Here is a 23,470-nt window from a genome sequence, read left to right as displayed (position 1 = left end):
AAGGAATATATATATATATATATATATATATATATATATATATATATATGTATATATATATATATATATATGTATATATATACACAGAATATACTGTATATCAATAAATACAACTACAATACTTCACATAAAAATGCATATAATACTATATTTAATATAAATATATATATAAACTTACCAAATATATATTATAATTACTATTTAATGTAGTGATATTACCACTGTTGCTGTTTATAATAAGCTTGACCGGTTTTGGGACTAAATTTACTGTCCCGAACACATTTTTGTTAGTTAGCAGACAGTATGTTCTTAAAATTTGTGATAAAATGATAGATTTGGACTGATATTTAACCATTTTGTAATTATAGGCACATATTAACAATTAACAGATCCAAAATCCAGCAAATTGCTTTCAAATGATAACAAACATTCTATTTTTATCAGTGACATTTAAAAAAAAATGGTTTAAAATATTGTAAATATTTAATGCATTTAATTTATTATATTAACCACTGTGTTGTCATGACAGCAAATGTGATGTTCGAAATGTAAAATTTATTATATTGAATATTTAATTAACTTACACATGTTATAATATATTTCATCTTTTATTAACAAGTGACCTTTATTTATAACAAGTGACTTTTAATTATAGTGACCAGCCTATAGTATAATTTGATAGATTTGTGGTTTATTAAATTCAATAAAACTTTTTCCTAGCTTTACAATAATAATAATATATAAATAAAACACTTAAATAAAATAAATTGTTCAGTGGAACTTTCTGCTGATGCATTTATGCATTTAAATGAACACATCAATCTCATTCGGAATGTGACTGTCACACTTTATTGAAAAAAAATATAATACTAATAGGAATATTTGGGACAGGAAATGATTTCTTTTTACTGCTTAACCTCGGCATAGGAGAGCAACAGAAAAGACAAAACAGGAACTACTTGACTACATTGACACTAAATTGCAAACATGGAACGTATCATGAATTATTAAGATGAATAAGAGTAATGCTGATGTTATATATCACGATATGAGTGCTGTAAATGCATATAGCGCATGATTGTCTGCGTTACTGAAATGCAAATAAATGAGGGTGAGAATCTTGTGTCCAGAATCAGCTTTGACAGAGATGAGTCACAGCATCAATACTGTCATTCCTCTATAGATAAGACATGCGCCGCTCTTTATTGTTTTATGAGGTTTATTACTTTCGCTTCCTGAGCCGATTCGGCTTTGCATGAGTGTGACTTCTTGCATGTCACCTGTCTGTCAGTATCCCAGAATGCACCAGTCCACACTATACTGTAAATACAGCGATGACTCTTTGTGGTGTATCTTGCAGCTCTGCACTTGTTGGAGGCCGAGGTTTCGCTTCTCTTGCAGTAGAAAGCAGCATGTGTTGCGATGCTCCCTCTGGTGGCTCAACATCTTCTGCTTTAGACATAATGAAGCCCAAGTGTGGATGAACAGCGTCCTCTAGTGGTGAAGAAGTGCAGATTCTCAGTTCTGGGTCGCTCCAGTTTCTCCCTCTTTTTTGAAATCTCAGTCATTCCTAGAAACATGATGTCCAGCAGTGGTACGTCCCTTCAAAACAACCAAAACTTATCAGATAGCTTGTGTTTTTGGCAAAAGAACAATTCGAATTCTTCTGATGATTCACATATAACATGTACGCCATGAAAGGAGCTTCTTTAATTCGGTGCTGAATCGAATAACATTATTTAGTGTCCAGTCGAGTTCTGCAGAAGCACAGTCTGTATGCTGTTCTGTGTTATAGTCTCATTTGGCTTTTGTATTCTATTTTGTACGTTATTGTCAACGAGCTGTATCGAATGAACAGCATGAACACAAAATGACGCAGTAGACGAGCAGCAAGATCATCGATTTGTGACTTTGTTAGCCATTCGTAAGATAGAAATCCTAACGTGTAAATCATCTCATCCCCTCCCGGTGAGTTTTTCAACTTTTTATGCTTTCAAGTTTCCATTTTCTACAAAATAGGTGCCTCTTTTTCATCAAAAGCAGTCACGTGTCCGGGGCTCTGAATGCAACACACGTAGGGGGGCGTCTCTGGAAAGAAGACTCAGAAATTACTGAAGATCTCATGCTTCTTGTTCCAGTCCATCTGGGGCGCTCTCTTTCTGGAGCGCTTGGCGTGGGCTTTCTCTTTAGCCTCCGCCGCCGTGGGACTCAGACACAGACCGGTTTCTTCAAACGGGTCGAGGAGATGGCTGCTACTCTCCCTTGAGAGCTGCAAAATATAAATACACACATAACACGCCGTTTCAGACAGCCATATTACAGTATGCATCAAATATTGAGTATTTGGCATTGAATCTTGTCTAAATCGAATTACCTGACCCTTAAAATATGTCTTAACTAATTGAAATACATTTTTTTGACTTGATGCATGAATGTGAAATAAACTCAAATAGAAATCTATTATTGCAGATGCGTTCGTGTTCTTTTGTTCACCTGTGTGTTGGTGTCCTGACTGCTGCCGTCTGAGTATGTGGATCGGGACGACGACCCGTTCACATGAGGGCTGTTGGAGCCGTTCGTTACGGACTCGTCAAAATCTGTTTTAATGAGAAGAACACGTGCTCAGATCAAGATCAGAGAACATTGTGGCTGGAGTTGAATAGAAAAACCGCCATAATGCATTGTAGGGTTATTAATATGACGTACATGATGACCCTGTATCTTTATAGTGAGATGTGCTGGGATGCTAAACTTCCTTGAGAAGAGATACAGCTGGAAACCTTGAGAAAGAAAGCTGAGCCGTGGGATAAAAGCAGCCTGATCGACCTAAACTGGGTCAGCTGATGTTCACAGACCTGACGCAGAGGATTTACTCATCCAGAAAGAAATGCATGAAAACGATACAAAGAAAACAGCCAGTGGCCTGGGCTGGAGTGACCTTCCCGTGGGCCAAATCAGGATCCTGCCAAGTCCCGATTATCTAAGAGATGTCAATAGCCTGTTTAAGGTGTTTACCTCGGTTTAACTCTAATCGGAGCCACATGTCAGGAGAACAGAAGCTGACGAGACTCAGAGAACATGGATTTACTGTACCAGAAGTGTTTCACACCTCTATACAGAGCCTTGAGAGGACATCTCGAGCCTCAAAAGCAGCATTAGCACAGAATAAAAAATGTTAAACTCCCCCTCAAATCCCAGGAAGAGGAAACCAAGGCTGCACAAACAAACGGATTGTGCAATATAGCGAACCGAACTCATCTGGGCTCAAAATCATCTTTCGTTGTTGGTGATTATTCAAAAGAAGATGTGTTCGGAGTCTGACTAGATAAAATGGTCATCAGAATTGGATATTGGACTTGATCCACACACACACACACAGTGTATTCTGCTTGTATTGTCTGGTGAGCTGTGAGTTTTGACTCTACCTTTGACATGGATGCTGGTGGGAGTGATGGCCATCTTCTTGAAATGCTCATCTGTGTCCGGATCCACCACTAGTAAACGCGTCTCACTCCCGCCGTTCTTGATGAAGGCCACGACTTCAGCGTGTCTCATGCTTTCAATGTTCACGCCGTTTACCTGCGCAGAGTTAGAATATAGCAAAGATAATAAAAGTAGAAGAGTTTTTCAACAACAACAAAACATTTTATTGAGCGGATTTGACTATATGGATATACTGGACATGTTACAACAGTAATACCATGTGTTCGGTTGATTATTATGTTTAAATATAAATAGTCATTTCAGTGAAGTTTGGGCTCTGTTGTTAGCTTCAGTAACGTAAAATGATCTTTTTGTAGTTTAGAGCAGAAGCTGAGGTAGATTTTTATCCCCAATTTTAATTTTACATTAAACACTGAATCAGTGGATTATTCTGGGGATCCTCACTTCTGCTCCAGTGACTTCAATCGTATGTAAAAGCTTTATTTATCCCTGATGAACCTGTTCAGTCAGTGTTGTCTTATAGTGCCCTGCTATTGGTTGCTTAGCAACATGTTTTGGGGTAGAATTAGGTTCCTAACAAGCTGAACAGAGGAGAGACGGCGAGGAAGACTTTTTACCGAAATGACATCCAAATCAATCAAAACAAAAACAAGGGCAGAGGAGCCGCCCGCCTGCGCTCCCCTTCTGCTGAAGGTGATTTAATCTGAGTGTTTGTCCCGAGGACAGATGGAGCGTGTGCTGTGCTCCGCTGACAGCATCAAATATTAACAGCAGCCAGGTGGGTGTCAGGTGTCAGTGTCCCGAGGTGCGTCTCTGAAGACTCTCACTCTTATACTGACGGAGGACAGCAGGGGGGGAGAACGTTTCACAAAACTGCTCAAGATCATTTCACCTCAAAATCAAATGAAAGAAATAAGAAATGATATAAAATAAAGGCTTTTTAAAAGAAACGTTAAGAGTTTTTGCATCGTGACAATATCTGCATGAAAATTAAGGAAGTCTTACTTTACTTTTCCATAATTCCCAATATTCTCAATGATGATTGTTAAGTATTTTAATCAAAAGGTTGAACAATACTTTTTTTAAATAAATGTATGCTAATTTTAATAAAATCTTGCATAATACAGAAAAATTGAATTAAAAAAGTTCAATTAAAATGCTGATTAACAGAACTTCATTTTGTAAAAGTTAAATAAAAGAATTATATATATATATATATATATATATATATATATATATATATATATATATATATATATATATATATATATATATATATAAAATTATATATATTTTAATATAAAAATCTTTTTAGTTTTCTAGATTTTTTCATATTAATGTGCTCAAATGTCATGTATATACTGTCATTATATATATAATAAAAAAAAAAACGGATGCATTATCTTTAGCATTGTTTCTTTCTTGTGAATTGTTGAAACTCATGTTATATCAGTTTCGTAAGATTCAAAACAAACCACACAGGTTCATGGGTTACCAGAGGTTATGAGAGCGTGTTATTTACTTCTGTGATAATGCAGGATGTACTCGGCTCTGCTGATCACAAATGAACATTTCAACAGTATGTTATTTTGCTCGACTCAAGTCTTTCAAGCACAGAAATATTTTGCGCGAGTCATCGTATCATCAGCCGCCCACATGCATCTGAATGTGATGGATGAGCTGAGTGTGAATGCACAAGTGAATTTAGAAAGTGTGGGTGTATATCATCACAGTGTATACTGATGCACATGTGTGTGGCTTCCCTCAGGGGAAAACTGGACTAAAGAAATAAAGGCTAAAGGCTTCATCAGAACCAGATCTCACCTCTATGAGTCTGTCCTGAGGTTTGAGTCCTGCGCGGTCAGCGGGCGAGCCGGGGTCCAGAGCTCGAATGTACTGACCCGGTCTGGACCTCTCGCTGTGGAGATTAAAGCCGTAACCCCCCTCAGACCGCACCAGGTGACATAGCCTCGGCAGAAGCTCAGGCGGCTCCAGGGTCGAGGATTCAGATGAGGGCTGGACCTCCTGTGATAGAGGAAATAAAGACACTTAGATACAAATAAACCTAGAGCTAAATCTTAGAGTGAATTTCAGTTTTTTTTCAGTATTTCAGTTTAAGCCAATATCTAGCTAATCCATAATTTCAGGCAAAAAGAGAGCGGTTGACCATTATTTGACTGGCTGATTAAAAGGGTTCATTGCAGCTAGAATTCTTCAAAGTTAATGCATTTTTGGGGATTTGAAAAAAAAAAATGAATCATTTAAAAATAATTAAAAGAAAACAATTTTGGGTACATCTTATTTATTGCACATGCTTGTAGTGTTCATTTTGAATAAGGATCATCTTCTGTGAATAATTGTAAATGTACATTGAACAAAATTATAAACGTAACACCATTTTTCATGAGCTGAGCTCAAAGGTCTAAGACTTTTTCTATGTACACAAAAGGCCTATTTCTCTCAAATATTGTTCACAAATCTGTCTAAATCTGTTAGTGAGAACTTCTCCTTTTTTTTCCGAGATTATCCATCCTCCTCACAGATGTGGGTTATCAAGATGCTGATTAGACAGGATGATTATTGCTCAGGTGTGCCTTAGGCTGGTCACAATAAAAGGCCACTCTAAAATCTGTTTTATCACACAGCACAATGCCACAGATGTCGCAAGTTTTGAGGGAGCGTGCATTTGGCATGCTGACTGCAGGACTGTCCACCAGACCTGTTGAATTGAATGTTCATTTCTCTACCATAAGCCATCTCCAAACGTGTTTCAGGGAATTTGGCAGTACATCCAACCGGCCTCACATCCACAGACCACGTGTAACCACATCAGCCCAGGACCTCCACGATCGTCTGAGACCAGCCTCCCGGGCAGCTGCTGCAACAATTGGTTTGCATAACCAAAGAATTTCTGCACAAACTGTCAGAAACCTTCTCAGAGAAGCTCATCTTCATGCTCGCTGTCCTCATCGGGGTCTCGACCTGACTGCAGTTCGTCATCGTAACCAACTTGAGAGGGCAAATGCTCACATCAAATCATGTCTGGCACTTTGGAGAGGTGTTCTCTTCACGGATGAATCCTGGTTTTCACTGTACAGAGCAGATGGCGAACAGTGTGTATGGAGTCGTGTGGGTGAAAGGTTTGATGATGTCAACGTCGCAGATCGAGTGGCCCATGGTGGCGGTGAGGTTATGGTATGGACAGGCGTATGTTATGGACAATGAACACAGGTGCATTTTATTGATGGCATTTTGAATGCACAGAGATAACGTTACGAGATCCTGAGGCTCATTGTTGTGCCATTCATCCATGGCCATCACCTCATGTTGCAGCATGATAATGCACAGCACATTGCAAGGATCTGTACACAATTCCCAGACATGTCATCCATTGAGCATGTTTGGTATACGACAGCGTGTTCCAGTTCCTGCCAATATCCAGCAACTTCACAGAGCCATTGAAGAGGAGTGGACCAACATCCCACAGGCCACAGTTAACAACCTGATCAACTCTATGTGAAGGAAATGTGTTGCACTGCGTGAGGCAAATGGTGGTCACACCAGATCCTGTGTGGTTTTCGGACCAAAGATTCCCCACCCCCAGACCCCCCAGTACAGTAAAACTGCAGATTTAGAGTGGCCTTTTATTGTGGCCAGACTAAGACACACTTGAGCAATAATCATGCAGTCTAATCAGCATCTTCATATGACAAACCTGTGAGGTGGATGGATTATATCGGCAAATGAGAAGTGCTCACTAACACAGGCTTTCACAACGAATTCCACCACTGTGATCTGAATACATGAGTTTTCCTCATAAAAATGTGTAATGGAAGGTTACAAATGCCACGACCAACCAATAACAAGAACCAAGCCAGGAAATCTGCCGTTCATCCAAGACCGGGAGTGGAAAAATACACTACAGTGCCACAAAGGAGGAGGTTTGACAATGTGAAACACTGAAGGCAAGGCCAGCAGAAGAACAGAAAGATGCTGGATGTGTGAGTAACAGCAGCGCGGGAAGCATTATCAGCCTGCCACAGGAGAAACTCTCAAACATGAGCAAAAAATACTCATCACCGCACCACAGAAAGAAACCACAATAACGGACATGTCATAATCTTTTTTCGCAGGTTAAAAGATGACATAATCTCTCATTGGCTAAGAGATGAACAAATAAATGTCCCTCAAAAGTAAAATATGTTTTTTTTTTTCACATGATTTAATGTCAAATTTAATTTAATCAAGTAAACCAAAGTTGTCTCAGTCCAGTAAGTATTATAAAAGATGTAAGTTATTATATTGTTTACTTCATAAAAATCAGTAAAGGTTAAAAAAAATGTTTTAAGAATAATAGTCAAACACCTTTTGCTTGTTAGAAAAGTATAAACTATTAATCAGATGACACGAGAAAGTCATTTCCTGCTCAAATATGATACAGTAGACTTCACAGGGTTAAAAACAGTCCAAGACTTAATTCCACTGAATTCAGGAGCGGTCCGTCCACCTCCTCAACACAGCTGACCTCTGACAGGACAGATACTGTTAGAGAGAGACACACAGAGGAGTCTCTGTTTCTGACGCTTCCACTGCTAAACACCTCCACATGACTTCACGATTCTGCTGCTTAAGCATCAGAGTTATAATATTTCCATTGTCACGCCCCTCAGCGCTCCCCAGCTTTACGCCCTCTTCCTGTCACCCCGGGTCCTGAGGTTTCTGTTTCTGGCCTGAACATGGATGCGTGGGATAAGAATGAGAAAACACTCGGGAGAGCGGCAGATGCGGCACAAAGCATTCATGCAACTTCCTGTTACAGTAAGCCACTGCTTGTGTGTTTCAAAGCATGGGCTTGTAAAATGATACAGATGCTGCTGAATTATTGACACTGGGACCTCTGGGATTTCTCACACGTGACTGTCATCAACCCTTTCACCGCTGGGACATCTAGAGCACAGCACAAAACACAACAGAAAGTACACCCTCGCACGGAAACACGGATTCAGAAGCAGTCTGATCCGCAATCTAATGAGTCTTGTGTTTAGAGAATCAAACACATTCAGCACAACACAACCAGTGTGGTCCAAGTCCCAAATAAATGACTCTAAGACTCTAATGGTGAATGAAATGCTAGCACATTGGTTTGTTTTTGTGAAGTGTTGTGTAATATTTACTTGCTCTATTTTTATTCTTTTTATTATCTGTGTGTCGTCAGTCATTCTGTGGAAGCTTCTGTCATCAAAACACATTCCTTGTACGTGTGAACATCAGTGTTTGGTGGTAACGCATTACAAGTAATGCTTGTCACATAATCAGATTTAGTTTTTTACGTAATCAGTTACGTAATGAATTTGTTTGAGCGGCGCCCTCTTCTGAACAGACTTGACTTTACATTTCCTTCAAGCCTGAAGCGTATACATTTCACTTTTGTTGTGATAAGGGTTTTTATATTTGTAACTTCTTTATATTAAAAACAAATAAGCAAGTACTTAACGCATTACTTTCCGTGAAAAAAGCAACTAACGTAATTAGTGACGTATTTAGGGAGTAGTGCAATATTGCAATGCATTACTTTTAAAAGTAACTTTCCTCAACACTAGTAAACACACCTGGTAATAAAGCTCTTTTTTAATATATATCGTTCAGGATATATGAAAAAGGCCAAAAAAATACCTAAAAGAATCATAAATGGAGCCTTATAGGAACTATAATTGATTTAATTCATATGATTCACATCCCTATAAACTATGCTCATTACTTGACGTGTTTGGTGTGTTTCTCATGTTTGTAATGTGTGTGTTTGTGTGTGCTGATGATGCTCCACAGCCCCACACCCATGTTATCAGTCCCACACAGACACGCTCCACACACACGCACCGCCTGCAGACGACAGAGGGGCAAACCGACGCCCCCAGCCGGAAACACAGGAGGGAGTCACACAGGAAGAGCAGGGAGGAGACTGGAAACTATTTTCCTCATCGTATGGATTTTCCCGCAAACAGACCGATCGTGAAATGCTCTTGTATTTTGGGCACGAGTCAACTCTAACTACATGACATCTGTTAACACTATTAGTCTTCAAAAAAGTGACTCCAAAACGAAAAGGTTTCTCTTTAGTCTTCTTCACAACCAATCAAATGTCCCGAGCTGAAAACATCTAGACGCGGCGGAGTCGTGTTTCGTGGCCCCCCTCGTAGCAGTGCGACTCCTAGCAAGCATGCTGAATCAATTAGACCGAATTCTTGCGACATGACTTCCTCCCCAGATACATGTTTTGTGCGTGTAACAGCACCAGAAATACAGTTTTAACACATTGTTTGGGTAACACACGTGATCAAACATGAGGGGATATGGATTATGCTAAATGAAATACTTTTAATATGATGCATTGTGATGGTAAATGATTATAATGTTATGTAATACACCTTATGTATGTTCTTGTAACCTAATAGGAACCAAAATAGGAACTTTTTTAACCATATCACACCCAAACCAGTCTGGGGCGATAATCTTTGACCTTTACTCACAATCACAGCCACAAGGAATCGGTCAATCTGAATTTAGTTTGAGGAGGGAAAAAATACTTTTATTCAGCAAGGATGGATTAAATTGATTAAAAGTGACAGTTAATGCTTTGTGTTTATGAAAGAATCCTGAAAACAGTATCAGGTTACAGAAAAATATTAAGCAGGCCAACTGTTTTTAATAACTGATAATAGTAAGAGATATTTGTTGAGCAGTAAATCATATCAGAATGATTTCTGAAGGATCATGTGACACTGAAAACTGGAGTAATGACGCTGAAAATACAGCTTTAACATCACAGGATGAAATTATTAAACATTTTGACTATATATTGAATCAAATAGGTGAAATTTGTGAACTTAAGAGTCTTGATGCTTATCCTCAAGTCTGAAGGCTTCATTGGGCCGTGTCTCAGAGCTCGGTTTGCTGTGTTTGTCAGGAGGACCATGTGCTGCATGAAGTCTGCCGCTCAACCCACGCAGCGTGACCTCCACAGTTACATCACATCCTCTGTGTGTGATCACTAGATGTGTCTCATCTCCTCACTTTCAGCCTCAGCAGAGGTTTTAATCAATGCTGCACAAATGCTAAACTATACTGAATGAAGAGGTCAGTTGTGACGTTGAGAGTCACAGTTTCTAACGGTGCCAGATCTTTTTTTATGTTAATATGCTTTCTCCAACTCCATCTTAGTATACAGAGAAAGTTTAGGGTCAGTAAGAGTTTTTAAAAGCAGTCTCTTCTGATCACCAGGGCTGCATTTATTTGATCAAAAGTACAGTAACAACATGATAACAATTTAATATAACTGTATTCAAATATATTTTCAAATATAATTTCTTCCTGTGATGTTAAAGCTGTATTTTCAGCATCATTACTCCAGTCTTCAGTGTCACATGATCCTCAGAAATCACTCTGATATGATGATTTGCTGATCAATAAACATTTATTAGTATTAGTATTATCAATGTTGGAAACAGTCATGCTGATTCATATTTTTGTGGAAACTGTGATACATTTTTTGCAGAATTCTTTGATGAATAGAAAGTTTAAAAAAAGAAAAAGAAAAGAAAAATGTTACACAAAAAACGTAACATTATAAATATCTTTACAGTCACTTTTGAACAATTTACATTAGCATTAGATAAAAGTATTCATTTCAAATCAATCAATCTTACTGAGTAAACAACTACTGAAATCCAATAAAATAAAACAACAAAAACTCTATATTATTATTATTATTATTATTATTATTAATGATAACAATAATAATAATGACAACAACTACTGAAAACTAAAAAAATAAATAAAAAGCACATTGAATAAAAAGCCTAAACAAATCTCGGAAGTCCCTCCAATCATGTTTCTGCAATGGTGGCCCTGCAGGCAGGCAGTGAGTGATGTGTTGGGCGTCCCGTCATGGCTGTGACTAACAGTCGCATGAGCAGCACATTCAGTTTGTGAGACAGGTCTGGTTAATGTCCTCACTGCAGACCAACAGTGCCACACATCTGACCCTTTAGTGGAATCTGTGCTCCCTCCCCCTCAGAGGAGCTCCTCGAGCCCGGCCTGAACCCCCCTCACAACATCTGGACGCCACACAGCTGCCTCACAGCGGGCTCAGACTGAGGTACAGAAACAACACATAAACCACAACTAATGTTTAAAGCCTCAGCACGAGAGTCTACAAGCCAAAACTATGCTGAGTTACGGCGCACCAAAAAGATTTGTCTGCTTAAAGCGTCAGTTCACATCAAAATGAACTATTCTGTCATAATTTACTCGCCTTCATTTCATTGCAAACCTTGATGACTTTCTGTTTTCTATGGACAGAAAAAATATTGAACAACATCGGAGCCCAGTGATTTCAATCAAATAAGCAAAAAAAAAAAAAAAAAAAAAAAAAAAAAGAGGAGGAAGTTAAATTTTTGGGTGAAATATCCGTTTATTTCACACCTAAAAATATTTGTTGTCATTGCATAAAAATAAATAAATACAACACTTTAAGAAAATTAAGACAGTATAAGCACATTCATGATGCAAATATTGTAGAAGCTTGTAAATGTATAAAATAATATCATTAGTGCAGTCAAGTTCAGTTCAAACGTCCAATGTAAAGTTCAAAAAGTTCAATCCAAAATAAAAGTTTTTGTTTACATAATATCTGTGTGTGTACGGAGTATATTTATAATGTATACATGCTTCTATATATTTCAGAAAAAAATTATATATAAAATATATTTATATAATATAAATTATATGAATATATAATTATAGACATAAAAATACACAAAAATATATACTGTGTGTTGGAGTATTTATACATACATAATAAATATACACAGAACACATACATATATTATGCAAACAAAAACTTTAATTTTGTATGTGCTTTATTTGCGATTAATCATTATAATAACTAAATATAATATAATATAATATAATATAATATAATATAATATAATATAATATATATAATATATATATTGGAATGATTCAATTCAATTATAATAATTAATCAATGCTAAATTTAAATATTTTTAATGAACATTATATTACATTGCATTATAATGCATTATTAAATAATTATATTATTCAAATCAATATTTACAATTAAGCAATAATACATTTTATTTTATGAAAATGTATTACATTAAATTATACTTTATTATATTATACTATATTATAGAATATTTGTATTCTAATTAAAATAATATTTATAATTAATCAATAATAAATTATAATAATTTATGAACAATTATCTTATAAATACAAATATCTTATAATTAAAATCAATATATTATATTATAATAATATTATAATAATTAAAATCAATACTTTTAATTATTCAGTAATGAATTGTAATATTTTATGAACATTATATTATATATTATTATGTTAATATGTAACATGTGCCTGCATGTATATATATAATATCTAGCAAAAATTCATTTTGATTTCAGTATCACTACAGTATCACTACCTCCATGCAATTACACTAATTACAATACTGTAAGCAGCTGAACTTTAAAAAGGTCTAGTTTCATAAGACTGATTGACCTCAGGCAATACAACAAACATATTAATAGGAGACAGACGAATCCAAACGGCATAATGCAGCCAAAGCGTGATGAGTCAAACCACAAACACTCGGCCAAACAGAGCAGAGAGGCAACAAAAACAATACAGGACCACATAGGAATCATTTTTATAAGGTGAAACCACACACCAGCGCATTGAAAATGAAAGTGCATAACTTTTATTTAGTTTCCATGGGAATTTGGAGCCAAAATTGCCTTTAAGAGCAGGTTTGGCTGGTGCACATGTCTACAGGGATATTAGTCTACTAATGAACCAAGCACACTGACTGATGTTTCAAGCATTCAGACGCATCTCGTACAAACACATGCAAACGCTGACTGTCATACAAACCTGGGTCTAACTTTCCCATGATGCTTATGTTTCAACACAAAGCCCAAACCGGCCTCTCGGCTCATGGACGTGCTCACCTGTGTGTAAGTTGTACGCCATGACTATCTAGGCCAGAGTTTCTCCTCACACATCTCTTGCACTCAAACGTTCGGTCGTATCGTGTTTGTTTAGACAGATGTGTGATTCTGAAGCAGATGGTTTCTTTCATGCCACCAGGAGAAAACAAGATTGGAGAAGCGGAGACTTGGGGATCTGTTTCGATCTCCGGCATTCATCACGAGTACGTGTGGAAGTAGGTCAGTCCGGCATCGCTCCAGATCTCACGTTCTCTGACCCAGATGACTGTCAACACCTCAGGATGAGCAGAGAGTGTTTAACTTTCTTAAACGGCCTCGCTCCACAGCCTCAACTTGGCTTGCGAGCTGCGTGTACCAAAGTGGATTCTGGGGGAGATTTTTTTTAAGATTCTCCATGTTTAAAGGATATTTAACACACAAAACTAAACTGTCATCATTTACTCACCCTCATGTCGTTTCCAACCTGTGAGATTTAATTTAAATGCAGAAGAGAAAAGAAAACGCTGTTTTTGTCTGTACAGTGACAGTCAGTGGGGGACCAAAATAAAACTGCATCCCTTTCACTTTCGTTACATGGACAAAAAAAACATTTTTTTATAAATAGCATATTTTCTGTTGCACAGATATGGTTTGAAAGTGCATTAGGGTGATTAAATAATGACTTTTAATTTTTGGGTGAACTGTCTCTTTAAGACTCACCTAATCAGACAAACAAATAGAGTGCACAAGTACCCGCCCACTTCATCAGCTGCACTGGTTTCAAAAAGTATTCCCGTTTAGTTTTGATTAAATTAGGGATTTAAAAAAAGTCTTCATTAACGCTTTAGAAGTCATGAAACAAACCGACCAGTTACGACGTGAATCAAAACATTACAAACCTTTAGTGCAAAAATTCATATGAAAATCAACCAAAAACATAAAAGTACAAGACTTAACACTTAACGGCTTTAATGAGGGAAAGAACTACAATCCCATGAAGCTTTGCAAATCACTTAAAAAAAACTATTACCGTAATTAAAAGGTTGCTGGTTGGATCTACGCAAACAGTGTATTTTAAATTGATTTACTTGATTACATCACTTCCAGTGCTTCATGGAAGTGGGCGGGACTAAAAATATATAAAAAAATATATTTTGGCGCAGTTTGTTCTCGGTGACTCTGATTGGTGGAATTTTTCGTACAGCATCATGGGTAATGTAGTTTTCCCACCCCAATTCCAGAAAAATAAGTTGAATTAATATGAACAATGTAGCATCGAACGGAAGAAAATGAATGCGTTTTTACAGTCTCGTGTTTTCTTCAGAAAACGTGGAAATGTAGTAAAGATCCAGTGCTGCTGTCATTGTGACGAAGCGTTGTGTAACATGTTCAGGCTGCTGTCTAGCATGTGATGGTGATTTAAACACTTGAACAGAGTTCAAGGGTAACAAATCAAAGCCAGACAATCCCAGCACCAGTTAGCTAAGAATGGGAACGGGGCTGTTTCTGAGTATCTCGCTGCTCGTTCAGTGTGCTGTTTTAGGAACATTCGGTAGATTGTGAAATGCCCGGACATCTTGAGAACTGCATCAGATGATCCTCCTGTACGAGGAACAGCTACTCTCGAAAAACAGGCACAAATAACAGCCCTAAAATTGTCAAATATTTAAAAAGTACCATGAACGATCCATACAGTGGATCTGCTGGATTAGTGGCTGGATCAGTATTCACAATGCTTTCTTCTGCATCTAACTTTTCCTAGAGCTCCCTGAAGGAAAAACTGAAAGGGAAAAGAAATATGTAAGGAGTCCAAATGTCTTCTTGGATCGCTGAATCTGACAATTTGCTGAGTATGAAGAAAATATTAAAAGGCCAAGTCAAAATAAGCAAGCTCTTACTTACTTATATATTTAATTCCCAGATTTCTGAAGTGCATACTTCGTGTATTGTTCTTCTGAATGATATCCATGTGCGGAATGTGATAATATTATGTTGTATTTGTTTTAATTACTGTGTTAATTACTTTTTTATTAATTATATCTGTGAAACATTCCATGCTCATTATGTTTGGATTCTGATTACAAAGACTGCACATACTTCTGTCAGTTTCTTCTCATTTGTGGACCAGCAGTCAGTGTGATTCACACAAACCCTCTCCAAATGCTGCGAGTTTAAGGTTTCTACCCCTTCCTAGGACCCCTTCCTTTATGGCTCAGGACTCCCATATCACCTCAAACACACACACACGACGACTCTGTTTCCAAAGACAGCCTCGGCTTCTTGCCTGAAAGGTTTCATAATCATAATGTCTTTGCTCTTCCCAGTGTGCTCCTTTCAAAAATACTAACTGTCCTGAAGTGGGCTGCATGAGGTCATGTGACACTGGGGTTAGTTGTCACATGGAAAAGTGGAAACCAGAAACATGTAAAGGTGTTGAGGTATATAAATATATAAAATAGTATATGATAAATGGAGACAATTACTCAAAAATGAGCCCCAGATCCGAATCACCTATGACTCAGAGTTTCACAAGACAAACAGAGCGACTTTTCAAAAACCTCTTGTATCCAAGATCAACACACAAAGATGGATCATTTGTGTTAGTGGCACCAAACCTGGAACCCTGTGCAATGTTCAGATGGGAGTATGGTTTCATGAGTCATCACTTTCCTACAGTCTACCGACGTCTGGAGAAGGTCAATGGATCGAGCTCTTAAACACTGAGGAGAATCATCAAGTCCAATGATTGGTCTGTATGGGCAGTGATATCAGCCAATATGAGGCCACTCTTCAGGAAGACGTCCCACACACACATGGCTAAACGCAATTAGAGTGGTTTTGGGACACCAGAATATGGCTTTTCCAATCACCAAATCCAAAAGGTTTTATGACGGGCCATTTTGGAGAAGAACACTTCCATTTCCTTTTAATAAGGAGGTTCTTTTTAAAACTGGAAAATATCCATCTACAAATAGTCAAACTTTGAGTTTATCCGAATGTATATTATGAAAACAAATGTTGGAATTAGAACCAAAACAGACTGTATAGCTTGATGAGAACGTTAAAGTTCCATATGGAACTTTTATTCTTCAGTTCTGCTCTTCTTAGAATAACACAGAATCCAAAACATTGATTTGAAATTTTTATGTCCAAGGCAACATAAATGAGTGATTTAGTGATCTTCAGGTCATAAACCAGTCCAAAATCAAAAGAAAAAGTATTGTTTTCGGGGGGGGGGGGGGGGGGGGGAATAGACAATTTTACTACATCCTACTTTCAACATCCAAAATTTCTCTTCACATTTTGGGTTGGATTGCCAAAAAGGAAACTAAATCTTTGAGTTAAGTCAAGTGCTTCACCAGCAAGGCTCAGATTTGCAGATGTTGTCCCGTATTCATCTTCTGATGGATATCAGAAACAGTCTCTCTGTTTTAACCAAGTGGGCTGCTGCGGTGTTAATAGTTTTAATGTTATCTAAAACATTATCACACACATGTGGCTGTAAAACACCCACCCACCACTCACACACTCACATCTTTCCCACTCCACTCCATCTTGTTGAAACAGCAGTGAATTATACAAACCCATTTGGAAAGTGGGCTTTAAGTGAGAGCAGATGTTGGATGTATACATTAGGCTCAAAAAAGACAAATATAATATTTAAGATCTTATACAAATATTGCATTATAAGACTAATGATGGCCATTTTTGCCATGTAATATCTCCAAACATGATCTACACTTGCACACAGATGTTAAAAATCACACTTTTAATGGCTAAACACACCCCTGACCCTTCGTATTATACACTTCAGCAATTAACCTGTCCAGAAATGTTTGTGTAACAGACCACGCGTCTTGTTGAAGAGAGACGTGCAAACTCTTCAATATGTCATCAGACTAAGCCATTTTGCCGGGAATCAGTACAATGGGTCAAAAACTCTGAGACTCTAAGTGTGGCGACTTTTGACTCGAGCAAATAAACAAGCACTTAGCAACCATCCAGAACAATCCATAACAGAACATCCTAACAACTATTCCTAGCAACCACATACTGTAGCAATGTGCTAAAATCTGAGAATGTAAATGTGTTATTAACGTATACCAAAAAACGTATTCACTTCAAGTAAAATTAGTCTGTATATACATAGTGTATGAGCTGAAATTATATGTATTATGAAAAGCGCTATACAAAATAAACTTTAATTGAAATTAATATATGGTGCTGATTTTTCAGGAATAAAAATAGTGGAATAAAAGTTGAAGCAATTTCTGGCCAGGATCTTTTATCCTTTCAAAATACCAAAATCCAGAGATTAATTTTCTTGAATGAGTAAGCCACGCTAATGTACTGAGCCAACAAGATAATATCTGAGTTACTCACTTAACTCATTGTTGTTTTAAACTCAAGTTAACCCATTATTCCATAATTATTGATGACCACACATACTGATAACTCTTACATAAAGAGTCTGTGAGAACTAGATGTAACTCTGATGACTTTACTCGAGTCAGCTGTTCTACAACATCCAGATGTTCAATGTATTTCATGATGCAGAGACATTCATTTATGTATTAGTTGAGGGGGAAGGTCCAACACAGGGGTTAACTGACCTAATGGTAAGCCCCTCCCCTTGAACACAGACTAGCCAATGGTAGTTGGGGAGCGGAACTCTGACATCAGCGCCATGTAGAAACATTAGAAGATCTGAAACTGGCATCGATTTTTATGGGTTTTTATTTTCAAAAATGGAAAAACGATGTGCCTGGGGTACTTGTACCACTGATACCAAGTATCCTGAGAGGATGGCTAATAGAATTTAATTTAACTGTCCCAAATCATTCACCCCCAATCCTAATTAAAACAAAACCTTAATTTTCTGGTTGTCATACTCTCATTAAGTTAAAATTTTTATCTGCTAAGGCAGAACATTAATATCATCATGTGTTTAGCAAGGAATCTCTGGTTAAAACCAGCTAATGTTAAAGCTAGCGAGTCCATGCTAACGTACAAACCTAGACAGTGAAGTGTTCTCGTGTCTTGTACAGTGTAGGGCAAAAACACATAAATAAAGGTCTACATTTCACTCTCTTCATATTAAACTGGCTACATGTACATTAATTTAATCGTACCCTGTGGTACATGAACAGTGTTGATCTGGGATGTTGTTATCTGCGATCGTGACGACTGTAACATTAGACTACTCCCACTTGCCTTGTGATCTGTAAACCCTCACTTCCAAATTAATACCCACAATATTTCTTTTAAAATCTCTTATATGTCATTGTAAGACAGTTAGTAACTCTGTTTGTTTGTGCAAGTTTCACAAAAATAACTAAGGGGGTGGGGCTTACAGATAGGTCAATTAAAAGGTTCTACAATCAACTAAGGTTCCAAACATGATGTCATAGGAGAACCATTTTAAATTTGCCAAAGTGAACAGTTCTTAAAGTGATAGCTGACCTCAAAATGTTTATTTACTTTTAATTTAATCAACCTCAGGCCATCCAAGAAGTAGGTGCCTTTTTTCCTTCAGTAGAGCATCAAAGAAGATTTTTAGCAGAACCCACCATGGTCCTTGGTGTTTCATAAAAGCCAAGTCAGCAGCTACACATTTTTAAAAAGAAAAAAAAAAACATATCAAGGAACTTAAAATGAATGCCTTTGGTTACTGGCGATATACCGAGGTCTTATGGAGCGAAATTATTAGTTTGTGCAAGAAAACTGAACATTATTTACAACATTATTACCTGTAATCCAAAGTCTTTCAGACAGTTCAATTCTGTTGTAAATAACTGATTGACCAGTTTAATTACATAATGACTCGATGCAACGTATATGCAATTATTACAGCTCCCAATAAGGATGTGAAAAGTATGTTTTACTTGTCTAAAGCATATCAAGTGAATTATCTAGTCTTCATCAGCTCATCTTTTCACATAAACAGTGGGAAACCATAAAACATTTTTATTTTGCCCCTTGATTTAAGTGCCGGTTCACACATGTGCATATCAGTAGTTCATCAGTCCACTTCAGGAGGAACTGGAGCACTGAATGATTTGGCAAAAACCAACATTATAAGATTATATATGGCGCCATTTTAGCTCATTTCGAGTCAGAGTGACTGGCAGGCATATGAAAGTGAGTTTTGATTGAGAGACTAGAGCCCCAGTTCGCTAAAACAAAACATCATGGACATCAATCTGGACCGTTTGCCTGAGGCTCTGGTAATAATATTCAGTTTCTTGCACAGACCAATTGTTTCCCTTCATAAGAGAATGCTTTTTGTGCTTTTTTACTCTCAAAAGCATGCACCTGCTGACTTGCATTTTGTAAATCACCAAGCACCTGTATCAGCTAAAAAAATCTTCTGTAATGTTCTACTCAAGACAAAATGGATGGCCTGAGGGTAAATTACCAGCAAATTTTCATTTTTGAGTGTACTTTCACTTTAAAAGAACTAAGAGTGAAGAACATTTGAATCATCTGAAGGACCTTTTACTGATGTTAAAGATTCTTCAGTGAACAACAGAAGCTCGTAGCAGATAATGAATGGAACTAACCTTTTTAGGAGCTCGTGAGAGAGGTTTCCTGATGGGTTTGGAGATCTCAGGTCGTTTGGAAACCGAGCCATTGCCCTGTTTACTGGTGGACGGTGAAGGTGAAGGGGTCGTGACTGCAGGGCTCACCCGGATGGCCATTTCCTCCGTGCAGGTGAGACGCAGGCTGCGGAAGTACTCGTCAGTCTCTCGGTCAACCACCAGCAGTCTGGTCTCATGCTCCACGGCTTTGATCCGCTGCACCACCTGAGCACAAGAGAAAGCAAAACTATAGGATGAGCTCTGAGAGATGTGCTTTTCACTACAGTTACATTGACACAGTGTTATTTGATCATCCTGTCAAAACTGGAACTGCATACATGCCAAAATAACAGGACTTCAACATATGCATCATGTTAGTATGTCTGAGCGCACAGACAGATCTGGCCAGAAGATCTCCTGCTGTGATGATGTAAAGCCTCCAGCTGCTGTCACAGCTTCAGCACTCTATTAGTGTCAGTGCCACTAAAGATTTACAAGGGATTTTATTGTGTATTCACAAGAACGTTTTCCACTTAAGTCAGAGTTTCACCATAAGTTTCTGTGGAAGCTTGTTTCCGCTATGGAATAAAAAAATCAGCAATGTAATTTTGACATTTTTTGTCTGAATTTTAATATATAAATTTGCAATTGCGAAAAAAAAAAGATTGCAAGATAAAAAGTCGCAATTACCTTTTTTCTGTTTGAAACGAGAAAAAGGAACAGAGATGTAAAAAGAAGAAAAGTTTGAATTGCGAGACGTAAACTTCGAATTCTGAGAACAATCTCAGAGGTAAACTTGAAATTGCAAGAAAATTCTGAATGCGGACTTTTTTCTTATAATAAAATATCGCAATTACCATTTCACTTTTTTTTATTTAATTGTGTTGTTAAAAGGCTTCCACAGGGCCATGTAAAGTTGTGTCCAAAGCCAAACAAACTAATATTTCAAAGACTGTTCGTATATGTTTTATACATTTAGGTGTGTATACTATGAAGTAACACAAATCGCAAAACACATACTTACATATGAACTTCTCTGTCTAGATCTCAACTCTGCTCAAGGTGCATCCTGGGATGCTTTCAAACACTGCTGAGGGGTTTTTATTGAGGCTGTTTCTTTCCCCTTCGGTACTGACTTATGCATTATGTTTTATATGGATATTTGTACATAGTCATAATTTATATATTTTTTTATTGATTTCAAGCATTACACATATGCTAATCAAAATGTTTGCAATGCAAAGCAGAATGTACAGCATAATTACTCCAGTCTTCAGTGTCACATGATCCTTCAGAAATTAGTCTAATATGCTGATTTGTTTTTTTTTTTTACTTTTTTTTTTTTTTTTTAAATCAATGTTAAAGACCATTGTACTGCACAGAAAGTTAGAAAGTTCAAAACATCTTTTGTAACATTATGTTTTACTGTCACTTTTGGTCAATTGAATGCATCCTTGTTAAATAAAACTATTAGCTACTTTTTTAGAACTCTTTAAACTGACCCCAAACTTTTGAACGTTATAGTATATAGCTAACTATCCCCCGGTTCCACAGACAAGGGTTAAACCTAGTCCCAGACTAAAATGTAAGTCTGAGCTATTTCAACTGAAGAAAAAAAAAAGTGCACAGGTTGATGCTTTTGCTTTGTCTTAAGATGGACACCAATAATGTTTTTTTCTAAGGCAAGTTTATAAAAAGGACTTAAGTGTCCCAATTGAACTATGGCCTAATCCCGTTTTAGTCTGTGAAACAGGGCCAAAATACATGAAATGTTTAATTACCTCAGAGCATTTTACACACTGGTATTAGTACTAGCTTACACTCTAAAAAATATAGGTTCCAAAAGGGTTTTTTTTACACTGATGGCATTGAAGAACCCGTTTCGGTTCCCCAAAGAACCTTTCAGTGAACAGTTCTTTAAAGAATAATTTTTTTAGTGTGATAATCCAAAGACCCTTTTTCCACTGTAAGAACCTTTTGTGGAACGAAAAGGTTCCATGGATGGTAAAGGAACCATTGGTGCCAACGAAGAACCTTTATTTTTAAGAGTGTAGGCTACTATAAAATCGCATAGAAACGCGCCTCACAGCCAGTGTAAGGTGAGCTCGTGTGAGATCAGCACAGGTGTGATGTACCTGATGGTGTGTCTCTCTTTCCACGTTCTCGCCGTTCACCTCCACCACACGGTCACCCGCGCGCAGTCCCGACGCCTCCGCCGGGGACGCGCGCTCCACTTTCCGTATGTACTGTCCCGTTTTTCCTTTCTCTCCGTGCAGATGAAACCCATAGCCGTTCTCTCCTTTCTTCATCACACACAACCGAGGCTTCAGATCGCTTGCCATTGTATTCCGCTTTCGCCTTCACATCCAAACTTGCAATAAAATCCAAGCGTTCTTCTAATCTTTCGAAAACTTAATGCAAAGGTTTGCAAACAAGCATCGTTAGCCTCTGGGTTATTGCACAGTCTGCAGTGTTTTGCAAAAGAATGTGCATGCAAGTATCCGGCTCAACGCATTAGTTAAAATAGACAAAAACCAAAAGACTCGAGTCCGAATCGATTATATGCTTACGCAAGAAAAATGCAAAAGTGGAGCCGGGGAAGCAGACTGTGAAACTACCTGTGGATGTTCACAGACGCATCCAAATCTCCTCCATGAGACATTCTGCCCACGGAGAGAGAAACGCAACTGGTGCTGCTGTCCACTGACACACTGCGTGGCGCGGAGTGAGACCGCCCATCTACAGCTTCAACAGAGAGAGAGAGATACACAGAGAAACAGCCGAAGAGCCTTCGAGAGGACGCGAGCCTCATCTGTGTGTGTGTGTGTGTGTGTGTGTGTAAACAACCACTCCAACAGAGAAGAGCGGACACTGACTTTTACTAGTCTATGTATAAAAATACCCTAAACACTGTGAGAACAATACAGTTATTGAATCTAAAAGGAATTTGGGGGAATTTCAAAAGTCTTCTGAATTATAAAATGTTAAGGTAAACTCATTTTAAATGCGTCGAGGGTCGTGTCTCGCGACGTTTTAAACTGGTATTTCGCGGCACGAGCGCAGTTATTTTACAGATTATATAACGTGCAAGACATGAAGCCTTCAAAAAAAAAAACCTTGAGATACATGAAAATAAAATAATAAATCGAAAACTACTACATGATTTCAGCAGCGCGAAGGCGGTATTTTGTTATACAACTTCACGCGAACTAATTTATGTTCGTTGTTTATTTGGCGGTGATTAAATGCTAAATATTAAGAATAAATATGTAAAAAATATATTTAGGTAACTCTTTTTAAGATGACCTGAAAAAAGAAGAAGATGATGAGAAAAAAGATAGACACAAAACAAACAAAAAATGGTAATGGTTTTGGTTTTAATGCAAACTGTAATGGACCGGGCTCTACTGGTAATTGAATAAACCTATTAAT

The 23,470-nt window shown here is 37.5% G+C and overlaps 2 protein-coding genes across 2 annotated transcripts in view; one reads left to right on the top strand and one right to left on the bottom strand.

Moving 5' to 3' along the window:
- LOC113067648 (high affinity immunoglobulin gamma Fc receptor I-like) overlaps positions 1 to 23,470 on the top strand; it is a 124,813-nt gene that overhangs the window by 63,673 nt on the left and 37,670 nt on the right. The window lies entirely within an intron of this gene.
- Positions 827 to 22,803, bottom strand: LOC113067650 (Na(+)/H(+) exchange regulatory cofactor NHE-RF2-like). Its single transcript, XM_026240031.1, has 6 exons — positions 22,174 to 22,803; positions 20,021 to 20,263; positions 5,269 to 5,469; positions 3,426 to 3,579; positions 2,494 to 2,597; positions 827 to 2,269 (listed from the first exon to the last, which is right to left on the bottom strand). The coding sequence occupies exons 1-6, from the start codon at positions 22,378 to 22,380 to the stop codon at positions 2,102 to 2,104; spliced, it is 1,077 nt and encodes a 358-aa protein (XP_026095816.1). The 5' UTR covers positions 22,381 to 22,803; the 3' UTR covers positions 827 to 2,101.

The sequence above is a fragment of the Carassius auratus genome, linkage group LG28B (genome assembly GCF_003368295.1).
Source record: "Carassius auratus strain Wakin linkage group LG28B, ASM336829v1, whole genome shotgun sequence".
In the NCBI taxonomy this organism is placed as follows: domain Eukaryota; kingdom Metazoa; phylum Chordata; class Actinopteri; order Cypriniformes; family Cyprinidae; genus Carassius; species Carassius auratus.
This window is presented reverse-complemented; position numbering and strand designations above follow the sequence as displayed.